The following is a 27821-nucleotide window of genomic DNA, read 5'->3' as shown; positions in this document are numbered from 1 at the left end:
ACTTAAAAATGACAACAGGAGAAAATTGTGTCCAGTCAGAAATTCATTAATGCAATGTAACTTGTTTCATGGAATGTTAAATATCCAGGCATAGAAATAAGGGGTTAGTCATATACTTAACAATGGTGGCTCTCATCATTAGTTAAAAATAAGTGCCTGCTCATCACTTGGGACTGTCTGATAAAATGTAGGCTCCTAAGTTCTGCTTCCAGAAATTCTAATTCAGTAAACCTGGATTCAGAGCAAGGAATTGCATTTGTAATAAATACCTCAGACCATATCTTGCAGGTAGTATGGAAAAGTAGAAAATAGAGACACATTTATACAACTTGAAACTTTAAAGATGTTCAGTTTGACCGTGGTAAACCGTGGAGCTCTGGAGTCTTAACTGCCTTACTTGCTGTGTGATCTTGGACAAGTCACTTAACCCTCTGTGTATCAGGTTTTGCATCTGTAAAGGAAAGTAACAGTAATTGTTTTTTTAAGAGTGTTTTGAAAATTAGATGAGATAATCCATTTTTAAGTATAAGCACAGTAGCTATAACATACTGTTCAGTGAATTTTAGCTCTTTTTGAAATTATCATTGTCATCAAATCAGGAGAAACATTTTTACTTGATTATGATTAAATTCATTTATTATTTTACCTATATACTTAATCAGGCAGCTGTTTCAGTGCATTACCTTATGTATATTACTTATTTTACTCATTTATTAAAAAATATGAAATGTAGTAAATGTGTATAGTATTAGATACACAAAAAATTTGAATGTCTTAACTACCTATTCTTCATCTGCTACATTATTGATTTTTGTTTTAGTAATTGATAATTAAATACATAGCTACCAAATTCAATACTTTTCTATTTGGGGCAAAACAATACAATGTAACATCTCATATGAGTTTTAATTCACTCAAAAATGCAAAAGTGGTATAGAAATTGTTGGAGGGTTTTAATACGTTTAAAGATATAATTTTAAAATAGAAAAATAAGCTATACATTTTTAATGTGTTTAATACAATCTAAAATGCTTTAATACTTTAAACATTTTAGATTATATTATTTAAAAGTATATTCTTAGAGGGAAATTTAGCAGTATGTAACAACAGACTGGTTCCAAATAGGAAAAGGAGTTCGTCAAGGCTGTATATTATCACCCTGCTTATTTAACTTATATGCAGAGTACATCATGAGAAACGCTGGGCTGGAGGAAGCACAAGCTGGAATCAGGACTGCCGGGAGAAATATCAATAACCTCAGATATGCAGATGACACCACCCTTATGGCAGAAAGTGAAGAGGAACTAAAAAGCCTCTTGATGAAAGTGAAAGTGGAGAGTGAAAAAGTTGGCTTAAAGCTCAACATTCAGAAAATGAAGATCATGGCATCTGGTCCCATCACTTCATGGGAAATAGATGGGGAAACAGTGTCAGACTTTAGTTTTTTGAGCTCCCAAATCACTGCAGATGGTGATTGCAGCCATGAAATTAAAAGACGCTTACTCCTTGGAAGAAAAATTATGACCAACCTAGATAGCATATTGAAAAGCAGAGACATTACTTTGCCAACAAAGGTCCGTCTAGTCAAGGCTATGGTTTTTCCAGTAGTCATGTATGGATGTGAGAGTTGGACTGTGATGAAAGCTGAGCGCCGAAGAATTGATGCTTTTGAACTGTGGTGTTGGAGAAGACTCTTGAGAGTCCCTTGGACTGCAAGGAGATCCAACCAGTCCATTCTGAAGGAGACCAGCCCTGGGTGTTCTTTGGAAGGACTGATGCTAAAGCTGAAACTCCAGTACTTTGGCCACCTAGTGCAAAGAGTTGACTCATTGGAAAAGACTCTGATGCTGGGAGGGATTGGGGGCAGGAGGAAGAGGGGACGACAGAGGATGAGATGGCTGGATGGCATCACCAACTCAATGGATGTGAGTTTGAGTGAACTCTGGGAGATGGTGATGGACAGGGAGGCCTGGGGTGCTGCGATTCATGGAGTCGCAAAGAGTCGGACACGACTGAGCGACTGAACTGAACTGAATCAGTTTTCAAAAAGTTTAACTTTTGACTCACTTATGAAAATCTTCTCTCAAAATAATTATGTACAGTCATTTCTCATTATTTGCAGTAGTTGTATTCTAGAAAGTCACCTTGAACACTTGTTTAGTGAATACTGAGCCACTGCTCCTAGAGGAAATAAATACAAGGTTGCTGCTGCTGCTGCTAAGTCGCTTCAGTCGTGTCTGACTGTGCGACCCCATAAACGGCAGGCTCCCCCATCCCTGGGATTCACCAGGCAAGAACACTGGAATGGGTTGCCATTTCCTTCTCCAAAGCATGAAAGTGAAAAGTGAAAGTGAAGTTGTTCAGTCGTGTCCCATTCTTCGCGACCCCATGAACTGCAGCCTACCAGGCTCCTCCGTCCATGGGATTTTCCAGGCAAGAGTACTGGAGTGGGGTGCCATTGCCTTCTCCGAATACAAGGTTAGGTTCCTGTAAGCCCCTGGTTATAACGTTTTGTCAACTGATCAACGTATAATCTGTTTTATGTATGCTTCTGTTTAAAGACACACCTTATTTAATGTATATTATTGATTCAGTAACCTTGAACTTACAAATAGCTCTATAAGTTGGTTCTAAATGAAGCTTATCCAGCACATTTTCTCCAAAGGCACACCACACCCTGCTTGTGCTTAGAAACAGTAGACAGCACTTCAGCAGTAGCGCCTGGGATCCTGTTTTAAACAGTGATGGGACTTCCCTGGTGTTCCAGTGGTTGAGACTCCAGGCTTTCAGTGCAGGGGGGCAGGTTCAGTCCCTGGCTAGGGAACTACCATACCCCATGCTGGACAGTATGGCCTTAAAAATAGAAAGTGATATCACCAACAAAAAAACACAAAAATGCAAAAAAAAAAAAAAACCAAAAAAGAAAAGTGGCACTAGATAAGCTATGGAAAGGATACTTGTTTACAGTATGAGAACCTTGTTTGCCCTGAGTTGGGGAGGTATGGATCTGTCAACTCATTTTTCACAGCTCTGCTCATATCTGCAAAAATCTACCAAAGCACCAAAAGTTATCGTTGGTTTGGGAGTTGGCAATAAATCTTAACAAGCAGATTATTTTGCAGATGTGGAATCCATGAAAATGAGGATTTATTAATGATGACATTTTTATAGTAAATGTTTTATTGCCAGTATGGCAATAAGAAATAATAAATAAACCTTTGTAGTCTGTTTTGTATCATTAGCTAGTTATTGAGATCAGAAGTTCAGGAAGTTAGAAATAGAGTTAATTCTTTTTATATATGCTGATATCACAGTTTTTATTCATATAAAATTTAAAATCAAAGAAGTGTAACTTAAAATTTGACTAATTACTAATATACTCTTACTGGAGATAATTCGAGTAAAATAATGCTGTCTAAATGTTAATAGCTTTCACATGATGGAAGCTTAGCATTTTGATTGCTAAGACTCTCATTTTCTAGGACCTTCTCCACCATTTCATGGTTAAGTGGGAACTGCTATTTCAGGTGGTGATCCCACCTCTTGGCTATAGAGACCAACCCAGAGGCAGGTAGCTGACCCATAGTGGCTAGAGTCCTTTAAAAATTTGAAATTGATACTGAGAACCCTCTGGCTCTAAAATGAAGATTGTAGCAGTGGAACTGCTGACATCCATGTTTCAGCGTGTGAAGAGCCCAAAAGCCATCGTGCCACAGGAGAAAAGGATGAGACAGATCAGGCGAAAGAGAGAAACTAGAACAAATACCAGAAGGGGGTGGAACAGAGAGGGGATAAATAGGCAGGGAGGAGAGGGGGAGGTGAGGAAAGAAGTGGGATATTGGGAGGAAGTGAGCAGAGAGAGGAGGACCCAAGAGGAAGAGAGAAAAGGAACAAAGTAACTGTTGATGACTTGGGCTCCTGGTTCTAGTTTTTTTTCTTATGACCTTGGGTTGGATTTCATGAGACACTGCTGTAATCTTTATTTAAAACCCCCATTTTGCTTAATCTGTCTCTAGTTAGTTCTGTCCTTGTAGCCAGAATAATCTTAACTAAAGCGAGCGAGCGTTTGCTTTTGGTAGGGTCCTGGTAGCTGCTCTACATACAGTATCAGCTAATTGTCACAGCCTTGCAAGATAGGTATCATTCCTCTAGAAAAGTGAGTGAACCGGGCTTTAGGAGAGATGAAATAATTTGATCAAGGATCCCAGTAGCTACAAAGAAATAGAACCAGAATTGAAATGTATGTCTAATCCCAAAGTCAATTCTTACTCACTAAAGATATTTATTGGCCATCATTTGTGGGCCAGACACTAGGCCAAGCTACAGCAGAGACCCGCAGGCAGTGGCAATTTAGTACATGCTTTGGGGAAGGAATGAAATGTATTATAAGAGCACGTGAGAGGTCAGGGAAGATGCCTCGAACCTTTAAGAGCCAAAGGCTGAGTAGTCACTGAGCTGACCATAAGGAGAGAAGTAGGTTGTAGCAAGCATTTATGAAAAGAAAATGGTGCATTTGAGGATCTTTAAAAAAAATTCATATGCAGAGAGCAAGGACACGGTTGGAAAGAGATGAGCCAGGAGAGGTAAATAAAGCAAATCCTGCAAGGGCTTCTATTTCACATTAAGGAAGTTAGACTTTATGTTGGAAAGAGTACTGGACAGGGACATTGAAGGCTCCTAATAGATTTTCTCTTCAGAAAACACAAACATCCTTCACATTACACCCAGGAAAGACTGGAGAAACTCTTAACACTGGAGGCAGTGAAGGTCAGCGAAGGAAGCTTTTGCAATAATCCAGACAGTAAATGATTAATAGCCAAGGGAAGTAGTAGTTAGTTGAGGGGAAGGTGGAAGAATGTTGGAGATTACAGGGTATATGGTCAGTTAGTAGTGACTGACTGGATATGTGGGGCCTGGGAGGGGTGTGAGTTAAGAATGACTCTCGGATGTCTGACTGAGGCAGCGGGTACTAGAATAGTGTACTCACCATTCACTGACCTGGTGACAGAGAGAAGGAAGAGTGGCTTTTGGTGGGAAAGACGGCAGGTTCCATTTTGAACTTGATGAATTTGAGATCCCTGGAAGACAGCTGTCCCGGTTAACAAAGCCTCCTGCAGAGAGTGGATATTTTGACTAGTGGATATAAAGACTATAAAACTAGCCTTTCATCTTCACCCTTGTTTCTGGAGGGGAATGCCTGTAGGTATCTAGTGAATTTTGATACTTTAGAGAATCTGAAAGACATTTCCATTAATATAAAAAATAGTAATAATGTCATGTTCACTCCAAGCAAATCACTAGAAAGTCATTGCTTGTCTTTGCCATTCTACTGTGTAATTACCACTATTCTGTAGACTTCTATTTTTAGAAGAAAAAACAGACCTATTTAAAGGCACAATTGGCACTTAACATATCCTTTTACCTAGTAGATGTCTAGAGATTTGTATTAGCTTTTGTTTGCTTCATAATCAATGCCAAGAAAGAGAAAAAATAAACATTTGTTAAGTACCTATTATATGACAAAACTGTAGTTAAAAAAATTATTGCTGACAGGACAGAATTTTCTTCATGGAAGTTAAAATTTTTTTAAATATCTTTTTAACATATTTGACAATTCAGATTTTGAAACAAGTATTTTAAAGCAAAGTAAACTGTTTGCTTCATGGAGTAATATAACATCTTGTTTGAGAAGGGATGTTAGGTAGCAAAATAAGCTAAAAAAGACAGGGTTTTAAAAGAAGGTTATAATTATTCCATACATCTAATATTATTTCAGAATAAGCAGTTGTTTTAAACCTGTGTAATATACACATGCTACAGTTAAATTCTTGGATACCAGTAGAATGTATTTTTTAAAAACCTTTCTTACTACTAGAAATGCTAGCCTGAGTTTGAGAGGCAAGGACACAGCTTCTGCTTATTGCTGATAAAGGACTATGATTTTACAGGGTACAAGACATGCACCAAAGGGTGTCAAAGATCAGAAAGGTTCCAGGTGTCTCGAGGGTGGAAACAGGTTAAACTGACTCACTTCTCGCCTTGCTTCCCTGAACTCTTCCCACGTTCCTCCCCTTGTGACTTATTTTAATTTTTGAAACACACCTGACTATTCCTTGCTGTTACTTCTGTTGCCAAAAGCTCCCTCTCTTCAGATCTGTGTTCATTTCATCTTTACAGTTGTGTATTTTATTTACCAATTAAACTTTGCAGTTTTAAATCTATTGACTAAAACAGGCATTGAAACTCAAAATATTGTCACAGGAGAAGCATAGTGGAAAAAAATTATTACAGGAATTTGGAGAAAGCAAGAGAGTTCTAGGTCAGTTTTATAAACTGATGTTTCTGAAAATGCGTGTATCTTATTTCTTTTCTTGAGTCTTAAAAAGATAAACAAAAGGTATATACATTATTGTAGAAATAGTTGCATGATGTATTTTTAAGGTTTAAAACTACAATGCAAAAAGAATCCATACAATGTCTGAGGGGCATTTAAATTCCATAAGGACTTGAAAGTAGTATCCAACTGTTGACTGTAGTTTCTCGGGCAAAAATCTTGACAAAGAACAGTAGGTAAGGCATGAAAACCTGAGAAGATTTAAAAAAAAAATTTTTTTAAGAGTTGACTGAATTTGTGGAGAGAAGGATGCTTCTAAATACAGGTAATAAATATCTTGGGGTTTCCCATTAATTTGTAATTTGTTATTATATTTCCTAACAATACATTTTAAGTGTTCTTTACATCAGGTCCTTATGGTTGATCCTATGCCAGACTTCATTAAAGAAACCATGGGGAGTAACCCAGAATTTAGAATGAGTTGGCTTTTTCTTTAAGGTCACTTGTTTGCGTATTTAAAGTACAAAAAAGGGGAAAAAAAAAAAAGATGGTAGAAGACTGCTTTCGGTGAGACTGCAAGCTCAGTTTTCCATTGCTCACACTTTCTATTCTCCTTTGACTCTTGGAAAATTAAGTTCTTTGTTTGCTTTTACTAGACAGAGTACACGCCCTTCAGCAGGGTGATGTTTCCTCTTCTCCGTCTGTTTTCTATTCTTTTGTGTCCTGCTTATCTTCTGTACTTATGCTGAAGGGAGGGGATTTAAAAATGAAACTTCGAGAAAAGATCACTGAATGTGTTTTTAATCTGTAGAGCACAGGGACAAATGAGAGCTTTTTATCCCCTTGCTGGATATAGCATATAATATCACAGTTGGTTAACTTGCAAGAGTTAGTTTATAGAAATAATATATGTTTAAAAAATTTTTTTAGTTCAAAAATATAAGTCATCGAGAATGTTTAGTCACTATCACTAGTAATAAAGCAACATTGTTATGGTGGAGAGGGGTGGGTTGCAGTTTTCAGAGTTAGTAGATTTGTGTTGTGGGTGGAGCAGTGAAGCTGACTGCCAATAATGTTATCATGTTTGTAGCATTTTCTGACAGGCAGATATTTAATAACTTGTCAAAGAAAAGAAAATGTTGTGCCCAAGCACCCCCAGAGGCTGTATGGATGTGGGGGAAGAGGACAGCCTTGCATTTAGACCCAGCTCCCTAGCTGTGCTCACTTCTAGCTTCATCTCCTTGGGCAGGTGACTTCCCCCACCCAGCCGTCAGGTTCTTCAAATAAAAGATGTGGAGATTATACCTACTTTCCCCCCTCCGTAACATTAGGATTATTATGGGATCAAATTGAATAATAAAAAAATATTCTTGAAACATGAAACACTGTCAAAGTGTAAAATATCATCAAAACAAAATACCCTAACATAGAGTACAAAGTGAAGTGCTGCTTGCTAATGACTGAGCTGGATGTGTTTTACAGACCATCTCAAATCTGCTCCAGCTCTGCGAAACATGCTGTTACAAAGCGTGTTCTGATACCCTATAGGTAACTCTGCTATATACGTGCCTGATACAAATTTGAAAAACTTCTGACTTACAGAATTGATAAGGAAATGGAAAAACCTACAAGTATTTCTAGAATGCTTGCTATGCTTGGCCCTTTGGAGAGAAACAAATGTTAGGCAAGTTGTTGAAAAGAATATGTCAGAATCAAGTTACGATTCAGTGATTTATTCTTTCAACAAAAGTTAAATGAATACTCATGCATCTAAAGCAGTTTGTGTTAAGGAGAAGGAAGTAGAAGATCCTTGTAGTATAGGCTCTCTTCCATGTTGCTGTCTCTTCTGGCCTCATCTTTCCCCTTCGTACTTTTTCTGGTTATACTTTTTAGCACCAAACTAGGATTTCAAAAGCCCATTTTGTTCTCCCCTGTCTCTGACCTTTTGCACATCCTGTTACCCTGCCTAAAGGACAGTCTCTGCTCTCTGATTCGAATAGTAAAGTCTCATTGGCTTTTTTGCGTCCCCCAATCCCAGATCTAAATTTGGAAGGTTAGCAGGTGGTTGGGAAAGTAAATTGGGGAAGTTAAAGAGTTGGTTCTTATTCTGTAGTTGGTTCTTATTTTCATTGAAAGAGTTGTCCTCGACAAGGTTCTAGACAGAGGTTTCTTTTATAAAAATTATTCACGTTAGAACCTCCTTGGGTTGGATATGGGACCCTTTGTGGCCCCATGGACTGTAGTCCACCAGGCTCCTCTGTCCATGGGGTTTCCCAGGCGAGAATACTGCAGTAGGTAGCCATTCACTTCTCCAGGGGATCTTCCCAACCCAGGGGTTGAACCCCAGTCTCCTGTATTTCAGCTATTAATGGGCTTCCTTAATGGCTCAGGCGGTAGTCCGCCTGCAATGCAGGAGACTCAGGTTCAGTCCCTGGGTGAAGAAGACCCCCTAGAGAAGGGAACAGCAACACATTCCAGTATTCTTGCCTTAGAAATCCCATGGACAGAAGAGCCTGGTGGGCTACAGTCCATGGGGTCACAAAGAGTCAGACAGGACTGACTGACTAACACTTTGACTCTTTTCTCGGTTCTGGGAATACTACAGAGAATGCCTTACAGATCAATAAGAAAAAGAGACAGTCCTGTACAGAAGTGAATAAGTGTTTTGAATAGACATTTCACAAAAGAGAAGTGGCCAATAAACATATGAAAAAGTGCTCACTTCATTAATAATTATGAACATGAAATTTTAAAACACAGTGAGAAACCACTCACTACATACTCACCAGAACAGATATATCTTAAAAGATGGAAAATACCAAGTTTTGGTGAAAACAGGAAGCGCTGACAACTCTCCTATTCTGCTGATGGGATTATAAATTGCTACAGCACTCTGGAAACACTCTGACCCAGCAGTCTACACTCAGGTATATTTCCAGTAGGATGGTTGGTGGTAGTTTAAGTCATGTTTCTTGATCTGGGTGAGAAGTACATTGGTGTTTGGTTTGTGCTCATTCATTGAGCTGTACGTTGGTTATATTTACTTTTCTGCAAATGTGTTATACCTCAGTAAAATTAAAAAAAAAAAAAAAATCCAATCTTATATTCTGGAGGGGAAAGCCAACTTTATCCTTAGAGACATTACCATCATAGCAAACATTAGTGGTTATTATATGCCAGCACTGTTGTAGGCACATTACATATATTAACTCATTTAATCCTCACAGTAACCCTTGAGTCTTGCTTTTATTATTCACATTTTATAGATGAGGAAACTGAGGCATAGAAATGTTAAGTATCTTGCCAAAACTCCCACAGCTGTGAGCAGTGGACTCGGACTTTGAACTCAAACATTCTGTTTCTAAAGTCTGTGTTCCTAAGCGCTGTGCTGTACATCCAGTAAACAAATAATGGAACAGTCTGTGCTCTCAGCCCTTATGTTTTGTATAGTGTCAGTGCTATCAAAAAATAAAGCAGGTTAAAAGGGGAGTAGGCAGTGCTCTGGGGAGTGTTGCATTGCTGCTTTATGTAGGGTGGTCAGAGAAGATGATTGCAGTACAGAGACCTGACGAGGCTGAGGGGCGAGCCAGGCAGTTACGCAGCTGAAGAGCTTTCCAGGCAGAAAGAAGAAGGTGCAGTGGCTCAAGATGGGGGTTGCTTGGCCCATCTGAAGGACAGCAAGGCCGTGGGGCAAGTAAGGGCAGAGTTGTGGGAGATGAGGTAGGAGAAGTGTTGGGAGCTCCATGGTGGGAGCTCGAAAGCCATCGTGAGAACTGTAGCTTTTATTCTGAGTCAATGCAAGGTCTTGGACGGATTGTGGCATAGAGTGATGTGAAATGATTGGTAATTGAAAAGGCTAGCTTGGGCTTCCTTGGTAGTCCAGTGAGTGAGAGTCTGCCTGCCAGTTCAGGGGAACCAGGTTTGATCCGTGGTCCAGGAAGATTCCACATGCCTCAGGGCAACTAAGCCCGTGTACCACAGCTACTGAGCCCGTTAGTCACAGCTTGAGAAAACCCATGTGCAGCAGAAAGACCTAGTGCAGCCGAAAGTAAGTTAATAAAATACTTAGAAAGAAAGAAGGAAAAGGCTAGGTCTGATACGGGGGTGCAACGGCAGGAACAGGGCAACCATCTTGGCAGTTGCAGGAATTCCACATTGTTGTAGATAATTCACCTTTATTGCTGGTGGGGATGCACAATGGTACAGTCACTATGGAAACCGGTTTAGTATCTTCTTATCGTCATGCTTAACTTTATATGATCAGGCAGGTCCAATCCTAGGAATTGATGGAGACGAGGAAGGGGAAGGTCGGGGAGAAGGACACATATCTACCCTCCCAAAGACTTGTGCGGGACTGTTCACAGCCACTTTATTTATAACAGCCCCAAACCAGAACAACCCAAATAGCCATCAGCAAGTGAATGGATAAACAGTTATGGTATATGGTGGGATTCTACTTAGCAGTAAAAATTAATGAACTACCTGTATAGGCAACAATATGGAAATATCTCAGCTACACAGTGCCTAGTAAAGCGTTGGTGGTACAGTGGCGAGCATAGGTGCCTCCACAGTGGCTAGTTAACATGCCAGACACAAAGACGACTATATATAGAATTATTCTATTTATATGGAACTCTAGAGAAGATAATCTATAGTTAGAGAAAACAAATCAGTGGTTGCCTCGGGCTGGGGTTGGGGGTTAGGTTAATTGGGAAAAGGGTACAACAGTATTTTTGGGGATGATTGGAATATTCTATATTGTAATTATAGTATTGACCATACAGTTATAATAGACATTTGCCAAAACTCTACTGAACTATACACTTTAAATGGGTGCATTTTATTGTATGTAAATTATACCTCAAAGTTGATTTAAAAAAATTTTTTTTAAGAAAGACTATCTGATAGGGTCTAAGTGAAGAAATTTCCATAATCTAAATTTTAAATTCATATTTATCAGAAAATCTTAAAGTAACATTCAGATTGAGGTAAAGCCTTCTTTTTCAGCAAATATTTGTGCACCTTATGCTCAAGCAAATACCAGTATGAAATGGTTTGCTTAAAAAAGTTTCTTTATGGAGAAGGAAATGGCAACCCACTCCAGTATTCTTGCCTGGAAAATCTCATGGACAGATGAGCCTGGTGGACTAGTGTCTGGCATCGCAGAGTTGTACACAACTTAGCAACTGAACAACAACAACACACAATCAGGCAGATGGTGATTTGGGGAAATAGTTCTTGATGGAAATGTGACATAAAATGAAGAGTGAAGTGACCTAGCAATATGGAATACAGAGTTTTGTAAGAAATTAACATTTGTGTATAGAATAATAATTGCAGATATTCAAACAATAAAGTCCATGGCTAAAGAAAAAAAAAAGTTTCTTTAATTGTATTTTATGTCTTTGGCTGCTGCACCAGGTCTTAGTTGCAGCTGGCTGGATCTTTAGTTGTGGCGTTCAGACTCTTAGTTGCAACATGTGGGATCCAGTTCTCTGACCAGGGATCAAACCCAACCCCCTTGCATTGTGAACCTGAGATCTTAGCCCCTGGCCACCAGAGAAGTCCTCCCAAAATATAAGTTTACCTTTATAGACTATAAATTTTACAGATTTATGTAAATACTTTGAGGATAGCTCAGACTTTATGTAAATACTTTGAGAAAAGATCAGTTTTTTTCAAAGCTGTTGTACCTGGATATGTTGAAAAGGTATTTAATGCATTAACCATTGTCATGTGATTTGAGTAGTTTATTATTTAAGATCCTTTCAACTGTAACTGAAAACCAAACAAGAAAACTGACTTTTACAATAGCTACTTTATCTCTCATAATAAGATTTTTGGAGCATTTCTTTGGGTTATTTCATTGAGTTATAGGGTTACACAGTTCAATACCTGAGCAGCAGCGTCAAGGACCCAAGTTCCTTTTCTCTTCCTGTCCTCCCTCTCTCAGTATGTTTGTGTCCTCCTCTCACACGGCTGTGTTGTAGTCTGATTTAGGCAAGAACAGTAAAGACATCTAGGGAATGGAAATGGAATATGTCCGTCTTGTATTCCTTTTTACAAGTGAGAAAAACTTCCTGGAAGCCCATGTTTCAAGGCTTACATGGTTAATTGGCAAAGTGATACGACTATATGAGTGGCTTAAATCAGTCATTATTTACTTCCTGAGGCTGGACAAATGAAGGACTTGTCAAGTGGGAGGAAAGTGAACAAAATCAGGGTTCTTTTATCAAAGCAGGAGAATGGCTGTTGAGAACTGAGTGTCTGTTGAAGTAGATTACACTGAGACTCTGAAGGAGAGGATCTGTGGACTAGACAAAGGAATCATAGAAAACATTTTGGTAAAAAGTGTACGTTCTCTGATTTGAGTCAGTTCTAATGAAGTGGATGAACCTAGAGCCTCTTACAGAATGAAGTCAGAAAGAGAAAAACAAATGTCGTATATTAACGCATATCTGTGGAATCTAGAAAGATGGTACTGATGAAGCTATTCGCAGAGCAGCAGTGGAGATGCAGACATAGAGAACAGACTATGGACACGGGTTGGGGGGAGGCAGGAGAGGGTGAGATGGATGGAGAGAGTAGCATGGAAGCATATACGTAACATGCAAATAGATAGCCAGTGGAAATTTGCTGTATGACTCCAGGAACTCAGACTGGGGCTCTGTAATAATCTAGAGCGGGGTGGGAGTTAGGAGGGAAATTCAAGAGGAAGGGGACATATGTATACCTATAGTTAATTTATGTTGATGTATGACAGAAATCAATATTGTAAAGCAATCATCAATCAAAAAATTTTTAAAGTGTACATTCCCAACTTACGAAGATGTTGCATTCCAGAATTTACCATATTTTCATGGGCTAGTTATTAAATTTATTATTTACTGCAATCTGTTCTCTTCATGATGCTAAGAAATGCTCTTGTGAAAGTCATCAGTGAGCTCCTGATTATTAATCAGCTGGCCTTTTAAAATCAGTTTAAATGCCACTTGATTTCATGTTGGTCTTTACCATTATTAGCCATTTTCTTCTTGAAAGTCTTATCTCGCTGTTCCCACTTTACTATTCTACTTGTTAAAAATGTGTTAAATACTTCAGACTAACAAAAAGAATTATATGTCACCCACACTTAGCTCATTACCGTATTTCTTTTAAGGAGAAAAGAAAAGTGCTACAGAGACAGTTGAAACTCTGCCGCTGCTGCTAAGTCGCTTCAGTCCTGTCCGACCCCAGAGATGGCAGCCCACCAGGCTCCCCCGTCCCTGGGATTCTCCAGGCAAGAACACTGGAGTGGGTTGCCATTTCCCTCTGCCCCATCTTGAAATCAATGATAATCCTTTCCGGTTGTGTTTTGAAACTTGTGAAAGCACTCCCGACTCTTAATTGCTCCTAATTTCCTTGCCCGCCTATCCCTTATCTGTAGGTGTCCTGCAGCACTGTATTAATTTTTCACACCCCTCCAAATCTGTACCTTGGGTGAGTTTTATTATCTCCAAACGGTGTGATAACACTGTGAAAATATTTTCATTTACTTTTTCTCTGGTTTCTGCCTCATTGTGAGTTTTAGATTTTATTATCAGTCCCCCACTCGATTTTGCAACATCATTCCCGGCAGGCCCCTAAAACTAACTTCTAAAACTGAACGTGTTGGTCCAGAAAAACCTGTTTCTCTTTTCTCTACCTCCGTTATGGTGTTGCTTTCCGTTCAGTTCAAACTAGAAACTTTGGAGTCATCCAGCCCTTTAGCACACAGTTAGTCACTACTTTTAAAGTGTCTGATAAATTGTAGGGAGTGCATGCTGCTGCTGCTGCTGCTAAGTCGCTTCAATCGTGTCCAACTCTGTGCAGCTCCATACGGCAGCCCATTAGGCTTCCCTGTCCCTGGGGTTCTCCAGGCAGGAACACTGGAGTGGTTTGCCATTTCCTTCTCCAATGTGTGAAAGTGAAGTCGCTCAGTCGTGTCCGACTCTTCATGACCCCATGGACTGCAGCCTACCAGGCTCCTCCACCCATGGGATTTTTCCAGGCAAGAGTACTGGAGTGGGGTGCCATTAAATGACTCCTTTTTCTTCACATCCACCCATAACCAGCCACTCATCTAAACTTGATTATTGTATTTAGTGTTTACCTCTCATCTCCCCCTCACCTTTGGCCCCACAGTATTCCTGCTTTTGTACTTCGTCACATGGATCTTTGCAGTTTTATGACTTGACTAACTGCCATCATTATTTCTTTCCAGGCTATAACTCGTACTTCCACCATAGTTATTCTCAAACACATATTTTCTGCTCTTCAGCTTTTTAAGGATCTCAACTTTCCAGTGCTCCCTGGATAAATCTAAAAGTTACTTATTAGCAAATAACCCTCTGTGTATGTAAATTCTCCTCTAACTAGCTGCCTGTCCCACCATTCTCAAAAACACCCCCTTATATTTCTGCCACAGTTTTCTGTTCCCTGATACACCTTGCTTTTCCAAACATTGGAGCCATTCTTCACTCTTCATTCCTTCTAGAATATTCTTTCCTAAATCTCCAGCCCTTCAAAACCTAGCTCGGTGCCACCATCTGCAGAATTTTCTTTCCCAAGCTCTCAAAGCAGAGCTGATAACTTCAGTGGTATTCCCGACATGTTCGTATATACCTCTGCTCTGGCATTTTTTGTTTTCACTCTTGCAGTTTTCACATTGTGCATACATACATGTGTGCTAATTCGCTTCAGTCGTGTCCAACTCTTTGCAACCCTATGGACTATAGCCTGCCAGGCTCCTCTGTCCATGGGCTTCTCCAGGCAAGAATACTGGAGTGGATTGCCATGCCTTCCTCCAGGGTTTTCACATTGTACAATACTATGATTTTTCTTACACTTACTTGCGACCTTTTTAAAGAAAAAGAACCATTTCTTGCCATCTTTGGCTCCCTTTAGAGTGTCTAATAAATATATGTTATTAATAAATAATATATCTGTAAGCTAGTAGCTTGGAACCTGAAAGAGGCTTTCACTTATAAGTATTTTAAATCATGTTATGTTTCTAAGAGAATCCATTAAAATCTTAAATACATTTTACACCTGAAGATTACTTAAAAATAGAAGTCACATTCCACATTTGTAATTATGTTTCCAAAAGAGGTAGGCAGCAGTGATGGCTCCTGTGTATTTGTGACTAGTTGGATCAAAGATTCTGGATTAAGAAAAAGAAACTGGAGGACAGGTTAAGAGAAGTAATGGAAAACTGGAAGGGTGAGGGGGAAAAAGATAGAACTTACGGAGGAAGAGTTAAGTTAGGTGTGATGTCTTATGGGAAGAAAAGACCTTAACAGGAATCCTGAGTGAAGAAAAAGGTGAAAATGAGGAACTAAGAAAGCTGGAAATGGAAATGAGGGTGGGTGAGGGGTACAGTAACTTTTATGAAATGATATATTTCAATTGGTTTGTTATCCAATTTAAAGTAAGTTAGCACCCATAATTTTTTTTCCATCATACAACTGTTTTTTCAAAGTCTGTGTCATTATTAAAATATTTTCTTAATATTTAGACTTCAGATATTGGTAATATTGAAAATCCTCTGTACAGATTTTAAAATATTTTTTGCAACTTAATGTATTTTGTGGGTATATATTTGTCACGTGAGTGTATGTTCTTCGGTTCTTTGTCTCGTCACAACAAAGATCGGGAGTGACGGACATGAAAGCCCTCGGTGTGTCACAGCTCTTGGGTCTTGGACAAACCGTGCTACAAGCTCTTAGGCAAATCAGTGTTACAGCTCTATTTTATTTAGAAGATAGCAGGAGAGTGAGTGAGTGAGAGAGAGAGAGGGAGAAAAGAGCGCACGCACGCAGGAGAGACAGTTCAAGAGAAAGCGCTTTGGCTCCTCCTTTTATGTTTTTTCCTCCACCTGGGCCTGCCCTATGCAAATTGGGCTTAGCCAGGAGTGCTGTTTGTTCTGCCTGAAGTCTTCACTCTGGTCCTCAGACCTTCCTTGTCTTTTAGCCACCACCATTTTGGACTCCTTTTCCCTATTCTACCTACCTAACATATTGATGATTAAAATTCATGCCTTAGCCTTGAGTATTGAGTCAAAATTTGCCAATCTGATAAGCAAAAAGGATACCTTTAGAGATTTGCATTTATTTGAAGACTGGGGTGATTGGACATGTCTTCATACGCTAATTGGCCTTTCATGTTTCATTTGTGAATTGCTTCCTGATAGGCATTCAGATTTTTCTGAGGGGCTATGTATATTTTCTCATGTGTAAGAGTTGTCTGTATTGTGTGAATGTGTGAAAGTCGCTCAGTCATGTCCGATTCTTTGCAACCCCTGGACTGACTATATATGTAGTCCATGGAATTCTTCAGGCCAGAATACTGGAGTGGGTAGCCGTTTCCTTCTCCAGGAGATTTTCCCAACCCAGGGATCAAACCCAGGTCTCCCACATTGCAGGCGGATTCTTTACCAGCTGAGCCACATGGGAAGCCCTTGTCTATATTAAGAACCTCAACTAATTTTTATATGGTACATTCCTGTGTTGAGAGAGCAAGTAAGAGCATGAGCAAGTACAGAGACATTTTCCCTACTTCTCATGTCTTTAGTTTCACTTAAAAGTTTCTATGCCCATACCGGCCCCCCACCCCCAAGTTAATCATATATCTCTTCGTCTTTTCCTTCAGGGTTTCTAGAATCTTTCACATGCTTCAAAGGCTTTTCTTTTCCAACTACCGTGTTATGAACCAACCTACCTTATATTCCTTCTAACACTTTCAGAAGCAACTGCTTTTCATACATTTAGCTTGTCATTCTCTCATAGTGTTTTCAGTAGATACTTAAGCTTCCAGTCCCAGTCATGTTCCTATACTGTGCTTTACTGTCACGTCTTCTGAATATACCGGTTTTAAGATAGTGATCTAAAGACATTCCAACTCTGAGATCTGAGACTGTTTCTCTTTTATGCATAAGATAAGTGAGGAAATGATAGATAAAGTGGGAAAGATAGACTGGAATCAGATTTGGCAAGCTTTGAGGGTGTGTCCATCACTAGGGAGAAGATATAGCACTGCATTGTCCAGTGGAGTAGCCACTAGCCACATACAGCTGTTGAGCACTTGAGATGTGCTTGGTCCAAATTGAGGTGTACTGTGAGTTTAAAATACACATCAGATTTCTACGATTTAGTACAAAAGAGTATAAAAATCTCATTAACATTTTTCATACTGATGACATATTGAAATACATATTACTAAAATTAATTTGACCTGTTTTTATTTTTTAAATGTGTTTACTGGAAAATCTAAAATTATAGATACGAAAAAATAAATAAAGTTATAGATACAGCTCAGATTCTGTTTCTGTTACACAGCACTAGTATAGATAGAAGGAAAACTGCCAGAATTCGCTAGTACCTGCTGTGTCTCAGAGATAGTCTAGAAGTTGTGGTAAATAAACTTACTTCTCATGGAAAACCTTATGAAGTAGGTGATATTGTTCTCCTTTTTCAAGGAACTGAGGTTGCAGCGAAGTTAAGCAACGTACCTGAAATGACTCCACTAGAAAGTAGGAAGCCAGGATTCAACCTTCGGCTTCTGACTTCAGAGCCCACGGTTTTCCCAGGACACTGTGGCATGTTGTCGTTGAGCCATTAACGGTGATTGAGCTGGAGAATGACATGATTAGAATGATATGTTAGCAGAACTACAATAAAAATAAATGAGGAGAGACTATTTTTAGCTGCCTAGGATTTTTTGGTTTATTTGTTATTGTTACTTTTTTGCAGGAGAGAAATGCCTGGTTTAAAGGCAACTGTTAAAGTACACCTCTTTTGAAGTATCCTTTATGTTAACTGCTTCTCACACTTTGCCTTAATACCTTTGTAGGCTTGATAATGGGCTGCATTAAAAGTAAAGAGAACAAAAGTCCATCCATTAAATATAGACCAGAAAACACGCCAGAGCCAGTCAGCACAGGAGTAGGCCATTATGGAGGAGAACACGCTGTGGTGGCACCAACATCCTCCACGAAGAGCACATCTGCCAATTTCAGCAGCCTCTCCATGACGCCATTCGGAGGGTCCTCGGCGGTGACACCTTTTGGAGGAGCATCTTCCTCGTTTTCAGTGGTGCCAAGTTCATATCCTGCTGGTTTAACAGGTGAGCTTTAGATGGACAGTCTATTTGAGAATGTGACCCTGGGCAATAGATACATCAAGTTGGTCTTCTGTAAGAGAAATGAGTTACGAGGGGCTAGGGATGGGGTGTTTAAGTTTATGTGAAAGTTAAAAATCTCCAACATACAAAGTAAACTCTACTTGGATATTATTCTCAGAAATTTGGCAGTAATCTGATGGTGATTATGTACTGGTTTATACCATTAATTGGGCTTCCCTGGTGGCTCAGATGGTAATGAATCTACCTGCAATGTGGGAGACCCAGGTTCAATCCTTTGGTCAGGAAGATCCTTTGGAGAAGGGAATGGCAGCCCACTCCAGTGTTCTTGCCTGGAGAATTCCATGGACAGAGGAGCCGGATGGGCTACAGTCCATGGGAGCCCAAGGAGTTGGACACGACTGAGTGACTCAAACACACACACAAACCATAGTATGAAGTTTGGGTCCTATTCAAAGTCAGAAGGAAGCTATTGAAGAGATCAGTACAGGATTTGCACAATTGAATTCCACATAACTCTGAATTCCCCATACTCCCTCTGGCTAGCTGTGTGGAGAATGGATATAGGGAAAGCAGATAGAGAGTGAGTTGGGCTGCTACACTCCCAGTGAGAAATAACAGAAATAACATCCTTGAATTAGGATGGAAGCACTGAAATGGACAAGGAAGTGGATAAGGTACTTAAGGGGTAGAACTGGCAATGCTGTTAATGGGATTGGCTTTGAGTACCTGATTGGCTGGTAGTGTTTGCTGAAATAGTGAAGACTTCAGCAATACAGGTTGGAGGAGAAAAATCAACACCTTTATTTTGTACCTAATAAATTGTAAATGCTTGATAGACATTGAAATGCCAAATGGGTAGTTAATGCATGGCTGGGCCTCAGGAGCAAAGCCAGATAAATGAGATTCTGTTCTTCCCCTTGCAGATAATAATTTGATTATTTAAATTGCTAATCTCTTAAGCATCCACCTACAGTGATTTATATGACATGATTATTTTTTTAATTTATAATCCTTATCAGGCATACCATTTACTTTCTAAGAAAAACATGCTGTTTTTTAATCTCTGTTAAATATAATAAATAATATTAATTAAAAACCTAGTTATTACTGTTAATCATTAGTCTTTTTTAATTAATTTTTATTGGAGTATAGTTGATTTACAAGGTTGTGTTAGTTTCTGCTGTACAGCAAAGTGAATCAGTTATATATACTCTTTTTACTTTCTATTCCCACATAGTAGAGTTCCTTGTGCTACACAGTAAGTATTAAGGATGGAAATGTTCACCTGTTGTTTTTAAGAATTTGAGGTGATCCATGCCAGTAGTTTATAATACTTGTTAATGCTTTTTCTGCCAAAAAAAACTGATTTGAACTTGGGCTTCCCTGATGGCTCAGCAGTAAATATCTGCCTGCAATGCAGGAACCTCAAGTTCAATCCCTGGGTAGGGAAGATCCCCTTGAGAAGGAAATGGCAACCCACTCCAGTATTCTTCCCTGGGAAACCCCTGGACAGAGGAACCTGGTGGGCAGCTACAGTCTGTGGGGTTGCAAGAGTCAACTTAGTGACTGAATCATCGATCACCACATCACTTCTCAAGCTAGAGATGTTGCAAATATGAATCATGATTAAAAAGGTTTCTCTGGCTCTGTAGAATTTTAGAATCTGTACAGTATAGTAGTCTCATGGAAGACCTTAAGACATCATCTTATTAACTTGAAAACTTCAGTGGCCCAAATCTCTAACTTTTAAAAATTGATTCTGGACACTAGGCAGAGAACTATGCTTAAGCTTTCTTTATCATCATTGGCAATGTTTTTACTGATAAATTTCTATGTTGTTAATTTGTCTGTATAATTTACCTTGGTCTTTCTTTCCCCCAATAGGTGGTGTTACTATATTTGTGGCCTTATATGATTATGAAGCTAGAACTACAGAAGACCTTTCATTTAAGAAAGGTGAAAGATTTCAAATAATTAACAACACGTAAGTGTTACAAGTTTTTTACAAGGGAGAAATACCAGTGGCAGCCTACTTTACACCAAAACCACTGACCTAGTTGATTCAGAGACGAGAGTGGTGGGGCATGGGTCTCTGCCCACTGGGTTGGATGATACATTGGTTCTTTTAGACACGTGGCAGAAGACTACTGCTCAAGCCAAAAGTTACAACTTCTACAAATTGTATTGCTGTGGTTCTGCTATAAACAGTTTTAAGAATGAGGATTGAGGGAATATATGAAAGTAAGTACATTACTTAAAAAAAAAAAAACCCTTTATAAAGAGATTTCTATGATCCCTTTTCTCTAAGTACCAGGTGGTGTAAAGATCTTATCTCTTTCTCAAAAAAACAAGAAAAAGGCTGAGGAGCCCCTGCAGTCCCAAACTGTCTCTTCCTTATGTGACTCTCAGACTTTTGGTCATTTAGTGATCCACCTTAGAAAATTCAATGCTTGTTATGAAAAACAGATCCCATAATTTCATTAGCAGGCACAGCAGCCACTTTGCAACTTCTCAAAATAGATATTTATGGTCTCTCTGCATCCAGGCATGTTTTCTTCCCTCCTTATTCCCACTTGCTACCAGTTATTGTTCGAGAGCATGAAATACAATCCTGTCTTTCTTCTTTAAAGTCCTTCAGTAACTGCTCACTGCTGTGAAGATGAAACAGCAATAAGAGCGGGCATCGTTCATCAAGCCTCTCCCCCTTCCCCACTCCACTGCCCTCCCAGACTCAGTTACTTGTGGCTCTGGATACACCAGGGTTCTCCCCTTCTCTGTGCCTTTACGCATGTGATTTCTTCTTTCTGAAATGTGACTTCTTGTCTCCATTTTTCTTCCTTTATCTAGCCAACCCTATCTGTCGTTCAAAGTGTATTTTCCTGTGTCCTTTCTCAAGGATACCTTCCTTGATTTTCTTTCTACCTTCCCTGCCTGGCCCAGTCCCCACCTCCTGCTGGATTGGGTGTCTCTCTTAAATGTTCACGTAGTAGCCTGTGCCAAGCTCAGTTACAGCTGCCACCACAGTTTTGAATTGTAGTTTATCACTTGCCTATCATTCTTTTGGCTCTTCCCTGGTGGCTCATACGGTAAAAGCCTCTGCCTACAATGCGGGAGACCCGGGTTCGATCCCTGGGTCGGGAAGATCCCCTGGAGAAGGCAATGGCACCCCACTCCAGTACTCTTGCCTGGAAAATCCCATGGACGGAGAAGCCTGATAGGCTATAGTCCATGGGGTTGCAAAGAGTCAGACATGACTGAGTGACTTCACTTCACTGTCATTCTTTTACATCAGTGGTTCTCAGCCAGAGGCCGAATCACCCAGGGCCCATTTGGTAATGTCTGGAAGCATTTTTGGTTGTTACAGCCAGGGTGCTGCAATTGTCGTCTGGTAGACAGAGGCCAGGGCTGTTAGTCAACATCAGACAGTGCACAGGCCAGTCCCACACAGCAAAGAGTTAGCCAGCCCAGAGTGTCAGTCATGCTGAGGTTGACAGATCCTGCCCTCCACAGAGTTACCTGAAGTTAAGGACTTTTCCCCTGTTTCTGGTACACCCTATTGTAAGGTCTGTCACAAAGATAGTGAAAGTCTGAATGAATCGTTGAACGGTTATCAGGGTCAGAGTTTTCAGTTTGTGTGTCTGAATGTACTTAATATATACCAGGAAGCTACAAGGCAAATGCTTGAGTTTGTAAACATTTGAAAATCCAAAGGATTTTCCATTTCATTTTTTGGAGAGCAAATTCACTTCAGGCATTTATAAAATTGCAGTGTAGACAGTGTTCTCAGTACCTTTCCTCTGGTGAAGCCAAACATGCATTTAATCTTTAGCAGCAGAATCCATGTGTCTTCCTCATTGTAGATTGATAATATAACTCCTTTCTTTTAATTCGGGGAAAGTTCAAGGCTTACATGTTAAAAATTACATGTACATCTCATGTTCTGAATTAATTTTAGTCTTATTTGGATATTCATGGATAACATTCTTATAAATATGTACTGTTCCAGGAGTTAAATTTTTTATTATCGCTCATTGCTAAATATTTTGGCTATAAGAGTTCTAGGGCATCTGAACTTTCCCCCCCTAATACGACTAAAAAGGAACATTACTTTTTTGTACTGTTAAAAAGAAGATCATTTAGCAATTAAAAAAAAAACCTCATAAATGCTGAAAAAATTATGCTTAGTAAACGAAGCCAGTCAAAAAGACCCACATATTATGTGGTTCCATTTACATGAAATGTCCCCACAATGGGCATGTCCATAGAAACAGAAAGCACATTAGTGGTTGGAAATGATGGGGAAGGGTCGGGATGGGGTGTGGCTCTTAATGGGTACACAGTTTCTTTTGGTGGGCAGTGAAAATGTTCTGAAATTGATAGTGGTGATGGTTGCAAAACTCAAAAAATCTTAGGGGAATCTTATGGTATACAAATTATATCTCAGTAAAGCTTTTAAAGGAGAAAACATTTACTCGAAACTGAGTAATCTGAAAGATTTACTTGCCACATTGTTTTATTCAGTATAGTTTATTGTCTTAGGTTGAAAGAGTTATGTAAAAAAAGAGATTTTGTAAGTAAAATTAAGGTGGGTTTTGGTTTTTTAAGGGGGTTTGTTTTTCAGGGTTTTTGTTTTGTTTTTTGATTCAGAGCAAAAATACGCATTTGTGATTTTGCTTAGCCTTATTTCCTTAATTCATGTAACCTATTTTTTAAATACTATTCTTTGAGTTTAATTCTTGATCAAACGAATGCATAAATTAAAACTGGAAGTACCTCTCTTGTCCATTTCAGATATAAGACGGCGCTGCGGCAGACTGTGTCCTGGGCTGCGGTCCGCTTTGTGGTCACTGTTGTTCTGTGTGTTGCAGGGAAGGAGACTGGTGGGAGGCGAGATCAATCGCTACAGGAAAGAACGGCTACATCCCAAGCAATTACGTAGCCCCGGCGGATTCCATTCAGGCTGAAGAGTACGGCTCCACTTCATATTTTATTAATTATTTTGATTTTTAAAATGTCTAATGTACATTTTGCTTAGCCACAATTTTACACACACACAATTACATGCCAGTCTTAATACAGCTAATGTTTCGTATTAATAGATGTTACTTGAGAATTAATAATTAATGCCATAGTGTTTGCTTACAGTAGGATCATAAATGAAGCTGCATTTATAATACTGCATTATGCCTAGTCCCTATTCTTTTTTTTTTTTTTCCCCACTTTAAAAACATCGCATTAGCCCTTTGTATATTCCACAGACTCTTTCACTTCAGAAACTTGTCCTCAGTTGGTGTTACTGTGTCATAGTGTTCACTCCTGGACTTAGGCGCTTCCTCCACGGTGGTGTGGGAGAGTCTTTGTCTCTTAGGAGGTGCACACTGGGGTGTTCAGGGGCAGTGGTTCAGCATGTTTGCGACTGTCATTCAGTTCAGAAGAAAACACACACAGCCACACACACACACACGTCACAGGGAAAGAGAATATGACAAAGCAGTGTTAACAGGAAACCTCGGTGGAGGGTCAGTGGGAGTTCTACAACCATTCTTACAACTTTTAAAACGTTAAAGTTCACCTTCAGTGACATTACAAGCATATTTGGAAATATTGTGGATTTGGTTCTAGACAACCACAATAAAGTAAATATTACAGTAAAGTGAGTTGGTTTCCCAGTGCATATAAAAGTTATAGTTACACTATACTGTAGTCTGTTAAGTGTGCAATAGCTTGTGTCTAAAGAAAACAGTACATACCTTCTTTAAAAATACTTACTGCTGAAATATGCTCACCATCATCTAAGCTTTCAGCAAACCATAATCCCTTTGCTCATGGAGGGTCCTGCTTCCATGTCGATGGCTCTGACGGTCTGGGTGGTAGTTGCGGAAGGTTGGGGTGGCTGTGGCAGTTTCTTAAAAGAACAGTGAAATTTGCTGCATTGATCGACTGTTCCTTCACTCAGAGAAAGGAACACTTCGAGATCATTGTAAGCCTGATTTCAGTCTTGCGTGTCTCAGAGAGTCGGGGGCATGCAGAGAGGAGATGGAGAGTTGATAGAGCAGTCAGATCACACACAACATTTGTCAATTAAATTCGCTGTCTTAAGTGGAAAAAAATGTTTGGAATATTGCAAGACAGCAAAATGTGACACAGTGACACAAAGTTAGCACATGCTTTTGGAAAAATGACTTTGATAGATCTGCTCAAAGCAGGGTTGCCACAAACTTTCAGTTTTTAAAAAGACAGCATCTGCAAAGTGCAGTAGAGCAAAACGCAGTTGAGACATGCCTGTACCTTTATGTCAAAGCAGGTTTGCCTGGGATCCATAAATACTTCATATCACAGCAGTTAACACAGCACCCTGCACATAGTAGGTGCTCGATCGATGTTTGTTTGCTTATATTTGTGATGTATAATGTGTCCATAACTCTCTGTTATGCTTTGGCACTTGTTACTTTCGATTTTGTCCTTTTGACTTCTCCACTATTCTATTTTGTCCTTTTATCTTCTCCACTATTCTGTGGCTCCTCTACAGCAAAATTGCATTTTTGTTCACAAAATCAAACCCACACTAGGATCCCTAATAATTTAGGTATGATTCACTTGCATCTTACTGAGTACAAGCTGGAATCAAGATTGCCAGGGGAAATATCAATAACCTCATATATGCAGATGACATCACCCTTACGGCAGAAAGTGAAGAACTAAAGAGCCTCTTGATGAAAGCAGAAGAGGAGAGTGAAAAAGTTGGCTTAAAGCTCAACATTCGGAAAACTAAGATTGTGGCATCCGGTCCCATCACTTCACAGCAAATAGATGGGGAAACAGTGGCAGACTTTATTTTCTTGGGCAGCAAAATCACTGTAGATGGTGATTGCAGCCATGAAATTAAAAGATGCTTTCCCCCTTTAAGAAAAGCTATGACCAACCTAGACAGCATATTAAAAAGCAGAGACATTACTTTGCCGACAAAGGTTCATTTAGTCAAAGCTATGGTTTTTTCAGTAGTCATGTATGGATGTGAGAGTAGGATCGTAAAGAAGGCTGAGTGCCAAAGGATTGATGCTTTTGAACTGTGATGTTGAAGAAGACTCCTGAGAGTCCGTTGGACAGCAAGGAGATCCAACCAGTCCATCCTAGAGGATATCAACCCTGAATATTCATTGGAAGGACTGATGTTGAAGCTCCAATACTTTGGCCACCTGATGTGAAGAGCCAACTCATTAGACAAGGCCCTGATACTGGGAAAGATTGAAGTCAGGAGGAGGAGACGACAGAGGGTGAGGTGGTTGGATGGCATCACAGACTCAATGGACATGAATTTGAGCAAGCTCTGGGAGGTAGTGAAGGACAGGGCAGCCTGGCGTGCTGCAGTCCATGGGGTCGTAAAGAGCTGGACACGACTGAGCGATTGAACAACAAAACAGAATGCAAATGATCACTCCTGCCAGAGAACCACTTTTACTCTTTCTGTATGTGTGCTAGTTGTTCAGTCGTGTCCGACTTTTTGCAACACCTAGCCCACCAGGCTTCTCTGTTCATGGGATTCTGGAGGAAAGAATACTGGAGTGGGTTGCCATTCCCTTCTTCACGGGGTTTTTCCAACCTGGGGATTGAATCTGGGGGATCATATCAAATCTCCAGGGATCAAATCTAGGTCTCCTGCATTAGCAGTCAGAGTCTCTCCCATCTAAGACACCAGGAAAGCCCTTTCCCTCTTCCTGTTGTAATGTGAATGTTTCCATCTGTCATTGTCTAAAAGGCAGTCTCACTCTTGCCTTTCCTGCTGTATTTACTGTTCCTCTGACTGCCACGTGGAGTTTAAGAAACCTGTTGAATAGTTAGTATATGAAAAAACTATGACAGAATATATTCAGACAGTAATACTTGTAATATTCTTATTAAAGAAAGACCTTCCATTTTGTTCTGCTATATTTTAAAGCTGTGTTTTATTCTTTGTCATCCTCCCTACCCCACTCCATTCTTACTAATATCTGTGCTTAATTTTTCTGATGCTTACACTCTTCTCACTCAGAACACTATTCTTTCTTTCCCCCAGATGGTATTTTGGCAAAATGGGGAGAAAAGATGCGGAAAGATTACTTCTGAATCCTGGGAATCAGCGAGGTATTTTCTTAGTAAGAGAGAGTGAAACTACTAAAGGTATGAATATTGTTAATCCAAGTATAAAATTTTCCTCAGGCAGTATTTTAAGGAAGACACAGTAAGAGTGTCCATTTCCCCTCTAGGTGCTTACTCCCTCTCTATTCGGGACTGGGATGAGGTGAGGGGTGACAATGTGAAGCACTACAAAATTAGGAAACTTGACAATGGTGGATACTACATCACAACCAGAGCACAGTTTGACACTCTGCAGAAACTGGTAAAACACTACACAGGTATGTGCATTTCACAGGTGAAAGTTACTTCCTTGTGTTTAATTTCATGAGGACAGATCCATGTCTTCATGCCTCTGAAGGTTTAGTGTGCTGCTTCTCACACAGAATGTGCCCAGTGTATTTTAGTTTTAAAATGAAGAACAGAAATACTTACCACCTGAGTTGGGCTCCGGTATGATGTGCCAAATAGATGTGACAATGAAAAAGCAAAATTTTATTTTGGGATATTTACTAAGTAGGTAAAACTAAACATATTAGTAAAAAGCTGTTATCATGTGTCCTGTTGGGTTGCCTTCCTCAGCATAAGCTGGACTACATAAGACTTGGTGAAGTGTGACTCTAATGAAATGTGATCTGAAGGTGCATTTTGTTTTCATGGAAAATTAAGCTGTAGCAAGTATAGACATTTATCAGTCCTTCACCGATCTTTGAACAGTAGTCAGTATTAGAGTCTTCCGTCTCAAAATGTTTAATCTCCAATTTGATACATAAATGCATCCGCAAGTCTTTAAATGATTAATACTAGGGGAGGGGATGGAGAAGGCAATGGTGACGGGTTTCCGTGACAGTTTCTTCTTCAGTGACAGCTAGCTGCAAATTGAGTCTATCAAGTCAATCATCAGTCTTGACATTGACTCAGCACATTACCAAGCAGTAGCATCAGTTGTAATTGCACTTGTTAGAATGTGGATGTGTGTGGTTACTTGTTAAGAGTGGAACAGAATGTGTGTAAACAGGATTCGCAAGTCAAACCATTGTAAATTTGGAGTTTCCTGTTTTTGTGTCTCCCTTTATTTGAAAATCAGTCCTTTAAAGAAGTTTTTCCTTGATTTTATTGTGCTTAACACTTGTGGATTCTAGAAATAGCTGTTAATGGTAACATTCTCTTTGGGGAAGAAATAAAGTACAGTGATCACAAGCAGAACTTTGGAGGC

At 39.5% G+C, this 27821-nt stretch overlaps 1 protein-coding gene across 4 annotated transcripts in view; it reads left to right on the top strand.

The window, feature by feature from the left end:
* YES1 (YES proto-oncogene 1, Src family tyrosine kinase) overlaps window positions 1-27821 on the top strand; it is a 63880-nt gene that overhangs the window by 24193 nt on the left and 11866 nt on the right. For all 4 annotated transcript variants that reach the window (XM_070361503.1, XM_070361502.1, XM_070361501.1 and 1 more), the window contains exons 2-6: window positions 18203-18475; window positions 20378-20477; window positions 23362-23460; window positions 26547-26650; window positions 26737-26886. In XM_070361503.1, coding sequence (XP_070217604.1) covers window positions 18211-18475; window positions 20378-20477; window positions 23362-23460; window positions 26547-26650; window positions 26737-26886 — 718 coding nt within the window. In that variant the 5' untranslated portion in view covers window positions 18203-18210. The remainder of the gene's footprint in view (window positions 1-18202; window positions 18476-20377; window positions 20478-23361; window positions 23461-26546; window positions 26651-26736; window positions 26887-27821) is intronic.

Source organism: Bos mutus, chromosome 24, assembly GCF_027580195.1.
Source record: "Bos mutus isolate GX-2022 chromosome 24, NWIPB_WYAK_1.1, whole genome shotgun sequence".
NCBI lineage: Eukaryota > Metazoa > Chordata > Mammalia > Artiodactyla > Bovidae > Bos > Bos mutus.
Note: the sequence above shows the minus strand (reverse complement) of the source record. Positions and strands in the feature narration are given on the sequence as shown.